Source organism: Callospermophilus lateralis, chromosome 13 (genome assembly GCF_048772815.1).
Source record: "Callospermophilus lateralis isolate mCalLat2 chromosome 13, mCalLat2.hap1, whole genome shotgun sequence".
NCBI lineage: Eukaryota > Metazoa > Chordata > Mammalia > Rodentia > Sciuridae > Callospermophilus > Callospermophilus lateralis.
In genome coordinates, this window is record NC_135317.1 from 30,511,222 (window position 1) to 30,529,460 (window position 18,239).

The 18,239-nt window shown below is 43.1% G+C and overlaps 1 protein-coding gene across 1 annotated transcript in view; it reads right to left on the reverse strand.

Annotated features, from left to right (window-relative positions):
- Gad2 (glutamate decarboxylase 2) overlaps window positions 1-15,425 on the reverse strand; it is a 72,307-nt gene extending 56,882 nt beyond the window's left edge. Inside the window, exons 1-7 of the mRNA XM_076831616.1 lie at window positions 15,350-15,425; window positions 14,584-14,643; window positions 14,248-14,397; window positions 13,045-13,278; window positions 8,053-8,143; window positions 7,406-7,518; window positions 3,151-3,266 (exon numbers count right to left, since the gene is read on the reverse strand). Of these exons, the coding sequence (XP_076687731.1) occupies window positions 3,151-3,266; window positions 7,406-7,518; window positions 8,053-8,143; window positions 13,045-13,278; window positions 14,248-14,397; window positions 14,584-14,643; window positions 15,350-15,425 (840 nt within the window). The remainder of the gene's footprint in view (window positions 1-3,150; window positions 3,267-7,405; window positions 7,519-8,052; window positions 8,144-13,044; window positions 13,279-14,247; window positions 14,398-14,583; window positions 14,644-15,349) is intronic.
- Between the last annotated feature and the right edge of the window lie 2,814 nt (window positions 15,426-18,239).

Consider the following 18,239-nt stretch of genomic DNA (forward strand, 5'->3'; position numbering starts at 1 on the left):
TGCCCCTCCCCCCACAGTCCAGGCCTAGGAGATAAAGAGGATGATTTCTTTTGGTAGGGAGAAGGAATAAAAATTATAACTTTCACATTAAGAAAAAAGATCATGGAGGAAATTTGATTAGTGATCAAGGTCAACTGATGAGACTGTTGTATATGAAACTCTGATCTTTGAGTTTAGTTTTTACAGTAGTAGTCTGGGCACAGGCTTCAATGATCTGAGAGTTGAGAAATCCCATTTAATTCTGGACCTACCTGGCTAACTTCAGCTTCTTCAATTTAAAAATGCTCGTAACAATACCTGTCCCATAAGGTTAGGAGAATCAAACAAGTTTATAATATTGGAAGTACTTGGAGACTGTGAAATAGTAATCAGATATAAGGTGTTTTACATTAGGAAAATAGTTTATCTGTTAAAAATGATAAGCCTAGGGGGCTGTAGCTCAGTGATAGAGAACTTGGTTAGCATGCATAAGGACTTGAGTTTGAACCCCAGCAACACAAATGAAAAAAAAAAATAAAATAAAATAAGCCTATATTGGATTTTAGGAAAGGTTCATAATTCCAGTAATCGTTCATAATTATATGCGTGGATAGAGGTACAGGAAGGAGGGTGAAGAATCAAATGTTGGTTGTATACCCAAATTGTCTTCCTTTCTTTTAGGAATGAAGGAGTAGACCCCATGTTTACAATATCTAGAGAAGAAAGTGGAGCAAAACGATTTTCAGACTATATAGACTGAGCTTTCTGGAAGGGGCTAAGTCAATTTATATCAATGTGAAGCTGAAAAACTCATGAAGAAATCAGGGACACCTGGTAGAGAGCCCAAGGCAGCTTATTGCTAGACCAATCACTTCTTGGCTTGGAATAGCTTAGAAAACAAAAAGATGCTTAACATAAGATCATCGGGACTTTTAAAAGCTGAAAATATAATGATATTTAGCTATTTGGGGGGTCTAGATCCATTTCAAGGACATAGTAATTGAGAATAAAAATTATGTCACGATACTTTTTTCTAACTCTTAAAGAAGCTGAGAGATGAAAGTTATCTCCTGATGTCATACTAGGTGTGGTTGGCTGAGAAATGGATTCCTCTACCTCCAAAGGCATCCACATCCTCATCCCTGAAACCTGTGAATAAGTTTCCTTACAATGGCAAAAGGGACTTTGCAGATGCAGGTAGGCTGAAGATATTGGGATGTGTCCAATGTAATCATAAGGGTCTTTGTATATGAAAGAGAGAGGCAGGATAGGCAAAGCCAGAGAAAGAGATATAGTAATGAAAGGAGTAGTGGGTGGGAGGGAGACAGACATTGAAATTAGAGATGATATACTGCTGAATTGGAAGCTGGAGGAAGGGCCATGGACCAGGAAATGTAGGCAGCCTCTGGAGGCTAGACCAGGCAAGGAACTAGATTCTCCCCAAGACTCTCCAGAAGGAACACAGCCCTGCTTTTCCCATTTTAGATTTCTGACCTCCATAATTATAAGATAATGAATTTGTGTTGTTTTAAGCCACTAGATTTGTGATGATTTGACTCAGCAGCAATAGAAAGGAAAAATGCTAGCTAATTCCAGGCTGTGGTTTTTTCTGCTAAATTGGACCCCTAATGAGTTGAAGAAGGGTATATTAAAAAATTAACAAAACTCCCAATGTAACTGAAAACAAGATGATCAAGAAAGTTTGTTAACAAACAATCATTAGTTTCATTGTTAACAATTATTAATCATGGAATTAATTAAACAATCATTAATTCCATGGCGACTGAGATGGTAGTGAACTGTATCCACTGGCTACCAGTCTGTACTTTCCTTTTGTTTCCCCGATATGAACACACAGACACACACCCCACTTGCAATAGAAAGAAGAAACAGTCTGAAGTAGATCTGAGACCCCTCCTCCCCTTCCCCTGACACACAACATCATTACAGAGAAGCTCTTATGGCTCCCAGCTTCTCCCCAGCAACATCTCCTTGCAGAAGTCCTTAGTCTTCTTGCCGACCTCTCTCTGTCCTCCCTCTTTCCCATTTCCTCAGCTATTCGAGGGCTTTGGGGCCTTTCTTGAGGCAGTCGTTTTGCAGACCCTGGGGTACTTTGAGGCAGAGGTCATTAAGGGACAGTTTGATGAATTGCTCGGCAGCTAATGCTTATCTGACACCTGTCAAGGAATGAAGCTCTGGTTGACTGCAGGGTCTGTGTGGCAGGAGAGTTGGGGAACAGCTGTAGTGTGGCTCGAAACTTGTTTTCTGCTTGACCCTGGCATGTGTGTGTGTGTGTGTGTGTGTGTGTGTGTGTGTGTGTGAGAGAGAGAGAGAGAGAGAGAGAGAGAGAGAGAGAGAGAGAGAAATAGAGGAGGCAGAAGAGGAGGAAGAAAGAGAGAGAGGGAGTTAGAGAGAGGTGGGGGGAGGGAAGGATGGGTTTGGATGGTTGACAGGCTATGTGATCAGATATGTGACCAGATCAGGCCACGATTTTCATTGCCAAGGTGGATGTAGGAAGAATGGCATGAACTCTTTGTAGGCCATGGAAGGACTGTGAAGTTCAATGACACAACATTCCACAAGGAAGACCAGAGTTCTTGGCCTCTGCCTGGCCAGCGTCCAGGTGATAGGCAGGAGCCTGTGCTTGGTTAAGAAGGAGCTGGTCCAAAGATAAGAAATGACAGACCTCTATGCTATTTTTTTTTTCATGATAATAAAACCTCTGGTCAAGTCAACCAAAGACTAACATTAAATGGCTCAAGGTACCATGATGATAGACTATCTATCCAATCAGCTGACGGAAAGAGGTGTCAACAGGGTTCTGTGGAGTTTTAATTATAAGAGCACAGCACAGATGATGATCCAAAGAGTTCACAGTCACTCTACCTTCTCTCCTCCTCCCCTTCCCCCAACACACAACATCATTACAGAGAAGTGAAGGATGGGAACCAGAGGTAAAAACATTCTCTATATCTTCACATTTTTCTTGAATTTTAGAGACAAGGAGGACACTCTATTGTACCACTCAGCTGTTTGCTCCCCCTCATTCTCTCCCAAGAAGTATCTTCCAGAAAGAGAACCTCTGGGATTCATGCATTTTCAACTGTGATTCCTTCAACTGAGGTTTTTATGGAATATAACCTTCAACTTGGAAAGAATAGAAACACATACATGCTCCGACGTGAAGGCAATAAGCCTGGGGACAGCAGCCATTCCTTTCTCCTTGACTTCTGGGAACATCTTAAAGCGAGCAATCAGCATGGCATACATGTTAGATATGGCGCCACCTACAGGGCACAGCAAGACACAGTGACTTTTTCTATTCGTTACCATCAACACTTAACGCACAAACAACATCCCTTATTTTCACTGTCCTCCTTGGATGTAGGAGAGAACCTTATTGCTTGTCCTTTGAACTGAATCCTCAGACTCAAAGGCTCTAACAAGAGGGTTCATAAAAGGCACATTTGGCCTGAGAATAGTTATTTCTTTTCATTTCAGTTCATGCTGAGTCAGACCTTCCCCAAAGGTCAGATATGATGGGCCTCTATGCTATTTCTTTGTTGCACCAAAATCCTTGGTCAAGTCAGTCAAAGATTAAAGTTAAATGGCTCGGGCTGGGGTTGTAGCTCAGTGGTAGAGCACTTGCCTTGCATGTGTGAGGCCCTGGGTTCAATCCTCAGCACCACATAAAAATAAAATAAATAAAAATAAAGATATTATATCCATTTTCAACTAAAAAGATAGTTTTAAAAAAAGTTAAATGGCTCAAAGTGCCATGATGGTACACTATTTATAAGATCAGCTGACTGAACACCTAGTCAGAAAGATGGTATCAAGAGGGTACTGTGGATGTTTTTTATTACATAGAACACAGCATCAGTGGTCCCAGTGAATTCACAGCCACTTATGTTTGAGACAAATAAGCTGCTGTTAACAATGTGGACTTTAAATTGATTTCTTAGAGAATTCAGGATAAACATCCAAGTCTGTATCATAGTCACGTATTCACCTCTCGAAACAGTTCTTTACTCTTAAAGACAATGTAGAAATATAATAGTATTAGTTAACAAAGTCTCATTTCATAATTATAGGAAAATACACAACTAAGAAAGGTTAAGCCCATATGGAACTACTTTTCTTATGTTGTTCTAAGACTGTCAGGAATTTCACAAGATGAGGTTTGTATCTTATAAGTAGGATTTCAATTGACAGGCAAAGAAAAGTGAGCTTTCCTCAGGGATGTGGGGAAGCTTCAAAGTTTTGCCATTCAGGAAATAGACAGATTGTTATGAATGCAAATGAATTTGCTGGCATGAGGCATGAGACTGTCAGGCAGAGTGAAGGTAGTGACCCGCCCCCCGCCACCCAAAGGGAGACACCCCCAGGCCCAGCCATGAAGTGAATGCTTTGAGTTGCCTTTTCTCCTGGTGGCTGAGGAGCAGGAGGGCTCCATGCCAGGTTAATGGCCCATGCAGGGCTGTGACCTTTGTCTCACCAGCCCTGGGCTCTGACCCAGACAGGCCACCTGGGACGGAGCAGTCATCACCCAAATCCTGGCTTCCTACCAGTCAGAACGAGGGCAGGTCTGGACCCCAGAGACACAGGACAAGCAGAATCCGGGTCAGACCTACACTGAGCAGATAAGCCTGTCTAAAAGGCTAACTGTAGGATGCTGGACAGGGAGGCCAGCTGTCAAAGAAATTTTCAGTCTATCTCATGGTTTCTGAATCCTGGAACTTGCTGATATTTTGTGCTACAAAATTCTTTGTGATGAGGGTTGTCCTGGGGAATATAGGTTATTTAGCATCATCCTGGCCTCTATCCACCAGGTGCCAGCGGCATCCCCATCCCCAGTTCTGACAACCAAATATGCCTACAGACAATGCCAAGTGTTCCTTGGCGGGGGTGGGGTGGGGTGGGGGGGAGCCTCCCAGTTGAGAACTGCTGTGGCTAGTCATTCTTCTCAAAGAGTTTGGGGGAGGAAGAGAGGGAGAAGAGAAAGGGGAATATGTAGATGAAGAAGGTGATCTTCGCACTGCAGTTATCCAAGAAATGTCCTTGCTTTTATTCCCACTCCTTTTTGTAGCTCAGTCATCCTCGAGCTACAGGCTTTGCAGCCCTGAGTGGATATAGAGCCTTGTGTGCAAAATAGGCAGGAGACAGATGCACAAACTCTATATACTCTTATCTCCTATGATAGGAAAAGTTGTAGCTAAGCAAAGCTTTCTTTCCCCCCGCCCCCTTAGTTCTTTCCTTTACAACCTACTGAGCAGCAAGGAGTATTCCAGTTCTCTCTGGTTCACAAAGAGATCACATAAGCATGTTTCTTCTAGGAGTCCTAAGCCTCTGGGTGTTATAGGTGGGGGTGTAAGATCACCTGAGCTGAGTTCTGTATGCAAGTTCACAGACCTAACTTTTTACATTTAGTCCAAGGAATGGGACTTTTAGATCACAGCCACATAGGAATGGGTGATTTTCTCTATCCCTACTGCTTAATCATAAGATGCTTTGAACGCCAGGAACAAGGCTAGATGCTACTTAGTAAAGCATCCATTAGCAAATAAGGATGCTATGAACTGCCTCTCTTCTGTGATGTCTTGTAAGAAGGAAAAACATGTTTTGTCCATTGATTTTTCTGTTGACCCTGCCCCTTCAACTGTAGAATATCCACGGTACACTATAGCATGACCTCTATGACTTCCATCTTGGAGTGAGAGCAATATGGGTCTTTAGTCTTCAGGGAAGAAACTATATGATCAAGCTTCAGTTTTTTTTTCCTAATAATTCCCCACTATTTATGAGGATGGAAGGGTGAGTCCTAAATCCATACTTAGCCTAGTGTAACTGTCAAAGAGAAGTCTTTCTTTGAGTATGTTTTCTGGGGCATGCAGGTTCTGTGACCAACCAGGCTAATTAGGCCTGGCCCTCTGTCAAATTAGTCAGTCAAATTTTCAGGGTCAACAGGTGCAGTTATTCTTTCCCGACTACTTGGAGCTATTAAAAATAGAGATGAGGATGCTCTCAGAATGTCTCAGGGACAGCTCAGTCTTATAACCAAACATGTAAGGGAAGGAGAAATCCAGGTAGAAATGATGTTGATCTCCTAATCCTACTGAGTTCCCCATAAAAAATGCCTTCAGCATCAATTTCAGGCAATGATGGCGAAGGTAAAAACTTAGTACCAAAGGAAAATTACTAAACTCCCTATAAAACAAAAGTCAGCTTAAAATTCATCACAGCTGGTATTCAATGACATTTTTCAAAAAAAAAAAAAAGGCTAATTTTCCTTTCCATTTAACTAACACATTTCCTTTAGCACCTGAAAAAAAGAAAGTGCTATATACTTAAAAACATAAAATAGCAGATCTGAACTTGCAGGCAAACATGTTTAATTTAAGCCTGGGCCTGGGGGAGGCCACTGTTGCTTATCTGTCATTTCTTCTTTTCCCTTTTTCTTTCTTCCCCTCCCCCCTTCTCTCTCATCGTCCACTTGCCTTTGCAGATTTGCTGAAGGGAGATCAGAACTTGGCCTTTGCTATGTCGGACACCATGGCTTCAGCCTCTTCCCCTCTGCTGTCTCAGCCTACTGATGCCCTCCAACCCTGTCACCTATTAGGTGATACTCTGCACACCAGGTTTCTTTTCCCTGGGTCAGTAACTCTGTCTTCCCACTGCCTTTCTATTTCTTTTCTGTATCCAACCAAGGTCACACTTGTGAACCAAGGGCACGGCTTCTTGTTTCAGGTTGGTTCTCTGGGCTGGGAGAGGTGTAAACATTGGAGCTTAGAATGCAGTGGCTGGTTACAAAAAGCAAGATGGAAAAGACTGAATGGCATGATAATGAAGAAAGGGAATGAGAAACCTCTTGAAGAAATCATCACCCCCCTTTTTTTAGCTCTAAGAAATGATCTCACCCAGCACTGTCTGCCCCCCTTGAAATTAATGTAAACCAGCTTCCCTCCTAGTTATTTCAAAGACTATAGCAGTACATATGCTCTACTGAATAGATCTGCCTTGTTATGCACCCTCGAACAGTGAAGGTATTATTGAAGGAGGCTACCCTTTCTATTTTACTAACTCTGAGAAGAGCATCAAAGAGTGAATTCCCTTATTAGAATCTTTATTTCTTTGTTCCATATTATCCATACATCTTGAATTTAGGATTGTGGGGAGAAGTACTGGGTAATATCATCTCTGCTTATGCTTCTTTTGAACATAAGTAACTAATATTAAAACACAGAGTGTAGTTAGCATGTAGGCAGGTTCAATGGTCCTGTGCATTTAGCCATATTTCCTTTTTTTGATCAACACAGACCCTATGTAACCTAATCAGAAATATGAACCAGATATTTAATTTCTTAGGTTTATAACAAGGCATATCAGGAGAAAAAAAAACACAAAGAAAAGGTGGAATATCATATACCAGGAGAAAATATCCCATCGCCAGAGCCCCCTGGCCAGCCAATTATTTCTCTCATTTTCTTTAGTGTGACATATTCCAATAGCACAAATACTGGGGCAATCTCATAGGTGAACCTGAAATGTAGAAATGGCCACATTTTATGTGTGTATCTCAAATAAATAATTCACCATTACAATATCTACAGAATGATTTCCCTCTTCAAATATTACATTCACAGAATATTATGATTATAACATTAAGTGGAGAGAAAATTATTTTTAAAAGTTATTCCAAAAGGTTTGCTCATTTTTCTGTAGCCCCAATGTTAAGAACTTTAATTACTAGCATGATGTAGAAGGGTGGTTTATCATATTGAATGAAGATCATACTATGTAAAATACAACATCTGGTCTCATTTCTCTTTCACATGTAATTACAAATCTCCAACAACAAAATAAGCCCCTTTTGTATTTTAAAATACATGTATAGTTTGCATCAAGATATATTAGACTTTTTATTAAGCAAGAGTGAAAACACTCATACTTCTGAAGTTGGTATCGCTATTTTAGAGGCTACCTAATAAAAGGAGATTTTCACATAAGAGTTAAGGTGATGGACTCTCACTAATAATTCTCCTGGATTACACAAAACCATATTTATCTACTTACATGTTAGTGTTAGCTGTTGATGTCAGCCAGTCTGCTGCTAATCCAACTATATCCAATCCAGTGGAAAGTTGATTGAAGTATCTGGGGTGCCCTGAGTAAAATGGAATAGCAGAATCAAGATGGCATCCAATGAAAATAAAGACTTCTCAAGTTTGTGATTTTTCTGACTAAAGAACCTTGAAAGATCTTTTAGTAACAGGAAATGCACATTCAGAGACCCAGGATGCACACACGTATATGTGCTCACAAACACACACATATACATGCACACAAAGGACACTGCCTCTAACCACAGAGGCCACTTTGGATTTTAGTATTTTTTAAAACACACTCTAAAAAATTTCCTTTAATCATGCCCTATAAAAAACAATAGATGCAGTTTGCCTTGTGAACACTAAATATTGTCCTACCATGCTTTCAACATATTTGCAAACTAAAATGTCATTGCAACCCAAAGCAAGTCAGAGACGGAGTGTTCTTATTCTCATTCATGCTGCTGAAAGTCCTATTTTGTTGAGTTCTGAGAACCGGTCATACCATGACATCTGCCAGGCATGCCAACATTCATAATAATATCAGTGACAAATGGCTGATGATTACAAAAGACAGGGCAAAAATGAGAAAATGGAACACACTGCTGAGTGATTTGCCCTGGATTCAAAAGGTGATGAGCATAGAAAGATGGCATGGACAAAGCTCATTCTTGTCAATTCTTCTCTGTCTGTATATTTGATTATAAACAACAGAGCTCTCTCGTAGTTGAGATTTAAAATCAAGCTGGATGCAGTCAACATCACTTTCTTTTCAACAAGATACATAAAGATGTATTCAAGGGACTGATTAGTCCATTAGCAGAGGCTTAACTAATTAACTTCTGGATTTCTCTAAAATTCTCTAAATGGGTTGATATCCATATACTCCTGAGGCTATTATTTAAAATATAATTATAAAATTTTCATTAGAATTGTGTCCCCTCATCATGTCTCATAAAAAGCCTATCAATAAGTCTGCTTTGCTTAGCAACAAAAATTTTGGAAGATGAACAATTATGGAAATAGCATCTGAATAAAAGGTATCTGCCACTACACTTACTGGACCCTTGTCTGATGCCTGGGGATGTGATAGTCTCTCATCACCAGTGCAGGCAAAACAAGATAAAGGAAGGCAATGGGGAAAGCAGGGACAAAAGTCAACACATAGCTTATCTCCTGGACAGAGTGCATTCTTATCAGCCCAGGCATGAGGCTGGAGAGTTAGACACAGGGAGAAGATAGGAGCTGAGAAAGAGCACATTTAGAAAGACTGGGATTTGAGCATCTCTTGTTCATTCTACATCATTTTTTTTTAACCTCTTTTAAAGCTGCACAAGGCACCCTTCCATCTTTTCTGCTCTTTTCCAGGCCCTTTGATGCTGAGCCCACCGGTTTACCCTTTCAGGAGAGGCGAAAAGTCTTTCTGTGCTGCTGCTGACATCTGGAACAACCCCCGACTCCTCTCTGCCTCATTGACTCCCCGTTTCATTACAGCTCACAGCTGAAATCACAGCCTATTTCTCCCTCCGGATGCCCCTCTATTTCTTTGTCCCTGAGTCATTTTTTTAAGTAAGGAAATTATTAAGGATTAGCAAATCTATCCATTAATCTACTTCTCAGCTCATGCATTTCCTAGATGAGCCTGGTGACTGTTATCACACAGCAATCAACTGTATGGAAAATTTGGCATGAAAACCCCTGCATAAGACTGAAAGGGATTCCAAGGTATGTGCTGTGGATTGGACATCAGAAGACCAATCCACCCAGATAACCACTGTGAATACAAGTTTGATGCTTCAATCGCTAGCTTTCTGTCCCTGTATACATTATTTGACCTTGGCCTGTTATTTCACCTGAATCTCTCCTGCCCCCAGTTTCTCATTCACTGATAATAATGTGAAAACATGGAGGGATATAGTTTGACAGGTGAGAACTGCATGCCCTTTTGATTTCTGGCAGAAATATTCCCCTGATGACATTTGCTCACCACCTGCGGCCCCTATAGGCGGCCTCCTAGGGCTGCCTAGTGAATCCAGACAGGGCTCTATGCAAGTGTGAGAGACCTGCCTCTGAACCTGTCGGCTGTCCCAAGCAGCCCTGGGCGTCCAGCTGCACCATCAGTGGCATGCAACCTGAGCTAGGTCTGGCTGCACAGGAAAATCTGGTGGCCACTCACCGCTTGGGCAGCTAGGGAAACTGCAGCCATTTGTGACAGGAGATTAGGATTGCTCCAGGCGCTGCTGTTCCTAAAGATGTATGTTCCCTAAAGATCAGCAAATGAGCCCAAAAGGATGCACAGACTCTTTGAACTAACAGCCTCTGGCAACTCGGATTTGGTGCTCACAATCAGTTGGGGAGGGGCCAAAGACATCCAAACTGCTCTTTGTTGGTTTTTTTCCCCCTAAATATTTATTTTTTAGTTGTAGTTGGGCACAATAGCTTTATTTTATTTATTTATTTTTATGTGGTGCTGAGGATAGAACCAGTGCTAGGCAAGCGCTCTACTGCTGAGCCACAACCTAAGCCCCCACATCCTGCTCTTTGTGTAGTAGTGACCCAAACAAGGACAGCATCACTTACTGATATTTCACTTCCCTTTGTCTGATGGCTCAATTAAAGAGTCGAGGCTATATTAGTCCCTGCTACTCCCACTTACTACCTCTAATCCCCACCAAATCTAATAATCCTTGCAAACACTATTCCAGAATCCTATCATTCACTGAAGTTTCTTATTGCAATATTCATTTTAAAAAAAAACTCAATACATGCAGACTTCATTTTAATGAATTTCCCCACTGTGCCTACCTCCTCTTTAAGCTTGGAGCCCAAGTAGAAGTCAACTAAGGACTCTCTGCGGAAACCAGGTGATAACAAGCATTTTCTAAAGGAATCTCCCAAGGATTATGAAAATGCAGGATGGTAGCAGGCAAGGTAACAACTTTGACTTTGATGGAGACCCTAAATAGTACTGGTTGACAAATATGCTGAAGCATAAATATCTGTAAACTTGCCAGTTGAAGAGAGAAGGTGCCTATTGTTAATTTTCTAAAATACTATTTGGGACAAGAAGGCCAAAATACTACATATGATAGGAATATTGTTGAGACATTATATTAGTATTGATATGCTTTACTTAGAAATCCAACTACATCAGATATTTATCTAAACTTTAAATAAAAAGTAATAGAGCAACACTTGACGAACAGTTTCATGTGCATTATGGCAAAATCTAAGTATTGAATTGGCCCATTTTTTTTCCTGACAGTAAATGGAACATTGATAGACAGAACTATTACTTTTATTGACTTGCATTGCCATTATCTCAACTCCTTAAATTGCATTTCAAATACCACCAGCTTTCAAGGATGAAGATGTAAAACATTTTATACATTCTTTTTGGTTTGGTGTCAATAGACACCAATTTACTATCAACATTTAAATATTAGGTAAGGGGCATGGGTAAAATAAAAATGGCTTAAAAGTATTGCTCAGGTTTGCATCTATAGGTATATTAAAAGCTGGTGGGAGAGAAACATCTTTTAATGACTGGTATATATACATCTTGTGGGTTCTCCAGGAATGTTAATTGATTGATATGTAATAAACCTTTGAAAACCACACTCCACAGTCTGATGGAAGTCAACAAGTTAATTTTTTTTCTCTGTGTATCTTCTTCTAAATTTCTAGTTTCACAAAAGTGGAAAATAATACAATAAACCAATTTTCCAAGGCTTTGTCTGTGCATACCTTTCTTTGTTGGCACAAAGAATGTGCAAAATAAATAAATAAATGAAAAAAGCTGAAAATCTCCCACCAAATGTTCTTCAAATGGTTGTCATTGATTAGGACAATACTGATAATTCATCAAGAAAAATTGCAATATAAAAGATGCCATGTCTATGATAATTAATGTTTATGTAATATTTCCCATTTTTTATTTGTAAGCAAATCCTCTTAAAGCTATAAATCAATTTAGATCCACTAGGTCTTTTCTCTCCCCAGAAATTCATTTGTATTTATTTTTGTTGCTTTAATGAAGTGCCACACTACCATGTATCAGGATGATAGGAGACAATGTAGGAAAAACGAAGGGTAATCAGGCCCTGGGTTGATGAACAATTGATTTTGTGTAGATAAAAAGAAAGGTTGGAATGCATCCAAATAAATGTTACACCTGGAACTATAAAATGGATGGATAATAAAGAATACTGCTCAAATCTAGCCTACAAAATACATTTTAAAAAATGTGCCCCTAAGGATATCAGTTTTGCCCACCCCCACCCCATCTCCGCATTTGCCTTTCTTTTATCTTTTTATACAATGCCCGTGAAGGGACACATCCTTATATCCTCATATATTATGACTGAATTGCTAAGCTAGTATATATATATATATATATAGTGTGTGTGTATGTGTGCGCGCGCACACGTGCATGCATACACCTCTTTAAAAAATAGGAGAAAACCTGAAATTCAAATCTGAAGTCCCGGCTAATTGAGACAATGCCACAACATTATAACTCCGGCTCAATGATTACATGACTAGTTCTATGCCTGGAAATTACCAGCACCATACTGGAATTCAGGCTTTTGTTTGGATGCCTTTTGAGCTTTCATTTCCTTATTCCCTTTCTTTTTCTATTTTTGGGTCAAATCTACTGTCCTCTGCTGACAAACAATTGCTTCTATATCAGTGGTTCATCTCCATGGTCAAATGCATGCAATGTAAATGCTGACAGTTTATGCTAGGATGATATTTCTTATATTATTAACTTCAGATGCATAAACAATAACAGAAAATGCTTTTGATTTGAGTGATTTGAATCATTACTATTTTTAAATGATGAAAATAGCTTTACAATTTTGAAAATATCAGTAACTCCATAAAACAAAACATTTTATAGAAAAAATAAAAATTGTAAAAGAAAAAAAGAGCTTTATTATTCCTGATAGGACAATACCTGTTTTAATTGCATATTTTAGAGTTGTTTGGCAATGCATCAAAATTTCCTCCAAATTTTGTGGCTGGTCTGCCAATTCCCAATTATATTCTTGAAGAAGCTCATTAGGATAATGGAAATCAATCACTTTGGTTGATCTATCGAAACTTTTCACCACATATTGAAGCAAAATGTCCATAACATCTTGCAGAAATGTCAAAGTGGGCCTTTCTCCGTCACAGGCTGGCAGTAGGTCTAAAGAATAGAATTAAAACGACACCATTTTACTATAGAAATATTCAGGCGAGATCTCGACTGAGCAATTAATGTCTCTTTGAATCCAGAGGTTTTACATTAAACAAACAACAACAACCATAAAAACTTTTGGAAAAGCTGAGCATTTTCTTTAAAGGAGAGGCATATTTCAAAGACGAAGAGAATGAATGAGAGCAATTATGATTTCTCCTCTTCCCCGGAAAAAACTCTTGCATTTTAGTTCACAATATTGTTTGCTTTCTTTCTTTCTTTTTCTTTTTCAGAAATTGTGCCTCCATTTATCTGATCATAGGAGTTTGTCCTAAAACATTTAAAATGTTTATGGAAACATCTCACTTCCAAAGTGTTTGCGAAATGCCTTTGGGCAAACCAGGCAAAGTGGAATGGGCCTGTTAAAGGTCCGCTGATCCCCAAGTCAGTGTGGTGTATGTGTGTGTGTGTGTGTGTGTGTGTGTGTGTGTGTGTGTGTGTGTATGCGCGCCTTTTCGAGACTGAGAGTATAGGCGCACGGGTTAAAATTTAGCGAGCAGGTCTCACGTGTACAAAATCTTTCCCCTGTGAAATCACAGCTACACGTTACTCCTTCGATCTAATCTAAAGACCTAAAATATCTCAGCAATTTTGAATTCTCCTGCAGGACATCTAGAAATTGAATCCCACCCGAGGACCCCAGCAACATAGCGAAGACCACAATGAACCACAGAGTGCCAGGCCGCTCGGCCACCCACAGCTCCGGCCAGTGCTGGGGCAAGGGCGCTGCGGAGCAAGAGACTGGGACTCCATCAAGCTTTTCTCGCGTACAGTTGAAGATTCTTACAGGGCCAGCCTCTGGGAATCACCTCGACTGCCGCAAACTCCCAGCGCAACGGAGGTCGCCCAGGCCGAGTTGGGCGGGGCAGAGCAAGTAGCAGGGGGTGGGGGCCCTGGGGTCCAGTGAGACGCCTTTACCTGTTGAGTGTAGAAAAGCATAGTTGACATCCGCTTTGGGGCAGTTGCAGGGTTTCTGATCACAGGTGCAGGCGACCTTCCGGGCGGCGGCCCGCGGGGGCACGTTCCCGGTGCTCTCCGCTGGCTTCTCAGCGTCTCCGTAGAGCAAAGCTGGACAGGAACACAGATCGCGGGCCTAGGTCATCATCATCGGCCTGACGGGCCCAGCTCTCTCACCCTCGCCCATCGCGGCCAATACACCCCGACTCGGGTGCAGAGGTGAAAAGGCGGTTTTGCTCCTGCGGGCGGAGAGCACCGGACCTTGCCAGCCCCCCTTCCCCGGGCTGCTGCACTTACCGCACAGCTTGTTTCCGATGCCGCCTGTGAACTTTTGGGCCACCTGGCACCAGGCTCTGGCTGCAAAGAAAGACAGGCAGGAGGACAGAGAACCATAAAGAGATCAGCTGATGGACGTGTGAAATTTTGTTCTAAGTGAACAACCTTAGTAAGCTAGGGATGTGGGAAAGGGTCGCCTGGGACAGTGCGCAGACAGGTGCGGGGATCGAGACGGTCCTAACAACCCCGACCAGCCCTCAGGACACTGATTTGTTTTCAAAGGAGAAGCTCACACTGCGGCCCTTTGTACTTGCCTTCCAGGTGCGGATGGGTTCAGGAAAAACTCTCCTACGTGCCTGGCTTGAGCTAGTTTTTCTAGTTAATGAACTGTCCATTTCCTTGCAAGCTCTCTTTTCAGACCAACAATTCTCTCCCCTTCCCATTTTCCCCCTCCCCACCGCCATTGGGTCCCAGACCAGGATCTAGACACCAAGGTGCAACGTCCTAGGTCCACGAATTTGTTGTTCTGGAGATGCCCCCCGTGTTTGAGGAGCTCTCCTAACCTTAGGAGGAAAGGATCTGGGATTCTTTGGTCATTTTCCTAGGGGGAAAAGGGCTGTGGGGGTCTTGGGTTCTTGGGCGGACCAGGACTTAACATGAGAGCAGGGCAAAGCATTCAAAGAAGTTTTTCTGTTGCAGGTGGTAAAACCTCCTCAGTCTTCTCAGGAGCCCTGCAAAACCCCGGCCACCTACAAAGCTCGCCAGCTGCAAAACCCCACTCTCCTACCTGTACCGGGGTTCTCGGGATCCCCGGAGCCATCTTCAGACCCGAAGGACCAAAAGCTGGAGCCCGGAGATGCCATCCGCGCTGCGAGACTGGAGCAGGTCTTGAGTGCGGGCTGCGGGGCGAGCAGCCTTAGGCTCGGCCCTGCGCGCGCGTGCTTGCGAGTGTGTGGCGGGAGGAGGGCACTGAGCGGGGACGGGTGCGGACGCGCAACGAGAGTGGGTGTCACACAGGGATAGGAAACGTGCGTGTCTGCGTGTGCGCGAGTGTGTTAGAGTTGGGGCTTAGGGATGTGGTAACGCTCTGGAAGCTGCAAAGGTTAAATGGGGAAGGGGTCCGAAGGCTCCTCAAATACTGGATATTGAAAAGCGCAAAGCGCCAGAGAGATTTTGAAGGACAGGGAGCCTAGAGGGGATGGATGAGGAAGCGAAGGAGGGAAAAATGGGAGAGAGGTAGGGAACTGAATCCTTACGGTGCGAGACAGAAAGTACACTTAAGCTGGAGACAGAATGGGGCGTGCACGCGCGCCCCAGAAGAGCTAGCCTCTGGTGATGGTAGCTGCCCAGGCGCGCTGTCCAGGATCCTACTGCGATCGACCGTGCGCAGGCCTTAGAGCTGGGCGGACCTGGGACAATGTGGCGACCTAGACGAGTTTTACACGTGTACCGATTAGCGTATTGTTTGAGGTCTGGCTCCGGCTGCCGGGAAGGAAACGCGGTTCCCTGGCCCTCTCCCTCCAAGCGAGTGAGGAAGTCGCTGCGACCTCAAGAGCTCAAGCCGTCAGGCCAAAATCTGGCGCAATTCAGAAGCTGGGAAGGATATAATGGGGGAAGGGCGTCTAAGTGCAGAAGGGCTCATTTCAGCTCCTAAGTAGAATCTAATGCGTGCCTACTGAGCCGTGCTGGCCCTGGAGCATGCCATTCCTGAGCAGCGAAGTGCTGGACCCACCGTCCAGGTTTTGAGTGACCGCTGGGGAGAAAGACTGCTGATTGAGGCAATTAAAATCCACGCTGCGGTCTATCACTGAGAACCTCGGGCTGGGGGAAAAAATAAATAAAACGAACGGAAACTTCTTGGAAGGGAGTGGGGAGAGCAACCAGAGCCTGCTGGATTGAAGGTTGATGGGGGATGGGATCCGGTGGTTTGATGACCTTGGTCCACAGAGGCTTAAAAGGGCCAGCTGTTTACCTGTGACTGGAATTTGTATGTGCGTGGGAGGGGTGCACACGGTTTCCAACTAAGCAATTTGGGCTTCCCAAATCCAAGGGGAAAAGAAGGTATCACCTTCTTGGCCCTACGTTTTAGGGGGCCTCAAAACAATGACCCTCTCCCCCTGCCCCAAGGTAATCTTCAAGTTAGGGGGGTACCGGGGAGGACAAGATTGGCTGCTTCTGAGGCTTGGTGGGAAAGAATCCTTTTCTGATAAATACGAGAAGGTCAGAGTCTTTTCTTGTCTGATGATTTTCTTTATCTAAAAATGGTTAAACAGGGTAGGTGCTCCAAAGATTTGCGGCCAGCAGATTTCCCCTTGCCTTCTTTTGGCAATGGAGAGTGGATATTTACAACTGGCAGCTCCGGGGGGAGGGGGGAGAGGGGTGGGGGAGAGGAGAGGATGAGCATAGGGCTCTGGCGGAAAGGAGATGTGTTCAGCCTCTCCTGGTGTCTGAGTGTCCTGAGTCCTGTTGGATCTCAGGTCATTCCCATTGTGTCCACAAGCATTTTTTTCTCTGTCTTTAGAACCAGTCACCAAAGCTGTTGCCAAAGCAGAGACCCTTGGATCCTCAGTCTTGGCTACCATCCCTGGATCCTCCTTTAAGAGAGGCGTCTAGGGGCTCGCGATGGCCACGTACCGGCCCAAATTTCGTTTCCCTGAGTATGCTACACTCTGGTCAATTCTCTTCACTAAGCTTTGTCTTCTTTCCACGTGCCTAAACCAGCCGATCTGGAGGATCCACACTGTGGCTGTGGGACCCAGGGATGGGAGTAGGGGCGGTCACTGTCTGGGTCCTGACCAAGGGGTGGAGCTGATCTGGCTCTAGCAAGAATCCAGGACTAGGCGGCTGGGAGAGTGCAGCGGCCTTGAACCTAGATCTCAGCTCCGCCCCTTTCAGGAGCTCGGGTTTCCGAAGCTCCACTTAAAGGTTACAAGTCCAAGGAAGCAGAGACTTCTTGGTCTCGTCTGGGCTGCAGAAAGTTCAGCTCCGCAGTTGTCTCTCGCGCCTCTCAAATACGAATCGACGAACCTAGTTCTTTGTTTAAATCCACACCGAGTTCTGCATATAGTTCTCTCCAAGCCAGCAGGCTGGGGTTGCAGAACTTTTCTACTATGGATGAGTGGCTGGAAATTTTTTAAAAAGGTTCTTAAGAAAACAAGCGTTTAATGCGCGCGCGCAAACACACACACACACACACACACTCACAAACCCAAGGAAGAAACCGATATTTTAAAAGATGAAGGCAGAAATCTCAACATCCGAATTTAACTGATTTTTTTTCTAAACAATGACTTAAAATTGCTACTGTTTAAACGCCATCGAATCCAGCCCCCAAGTACTCTGCATCTGCTGGTGGTATTTAACATTTTTTAAAATTTTACTTAAATCCCCTGCTTCAGATGCAGACGGGAATCTGGTTTGTCCTTTCTTAACGCCACCCCCCCACCCTTAGACAGCAATTTGCTTTGTAAAGAATTTCATTTAGCAGAAAAGCCCATTGCTCCCTCTCTTAGACTCGGGGTTGGCGATAACAAAAGAGTGAAGGGAGGTAATAATTACAGTCATTAGTTCACAAAGGAGGCAGCCACAGACTGGTTAGAGAAGGCGGGCCAGCGCTGGGGAAGAGCTTTGGAAAGGAAGGCCTTTTCGAATAGGGGGACAGACCCAATGCTCCAAGG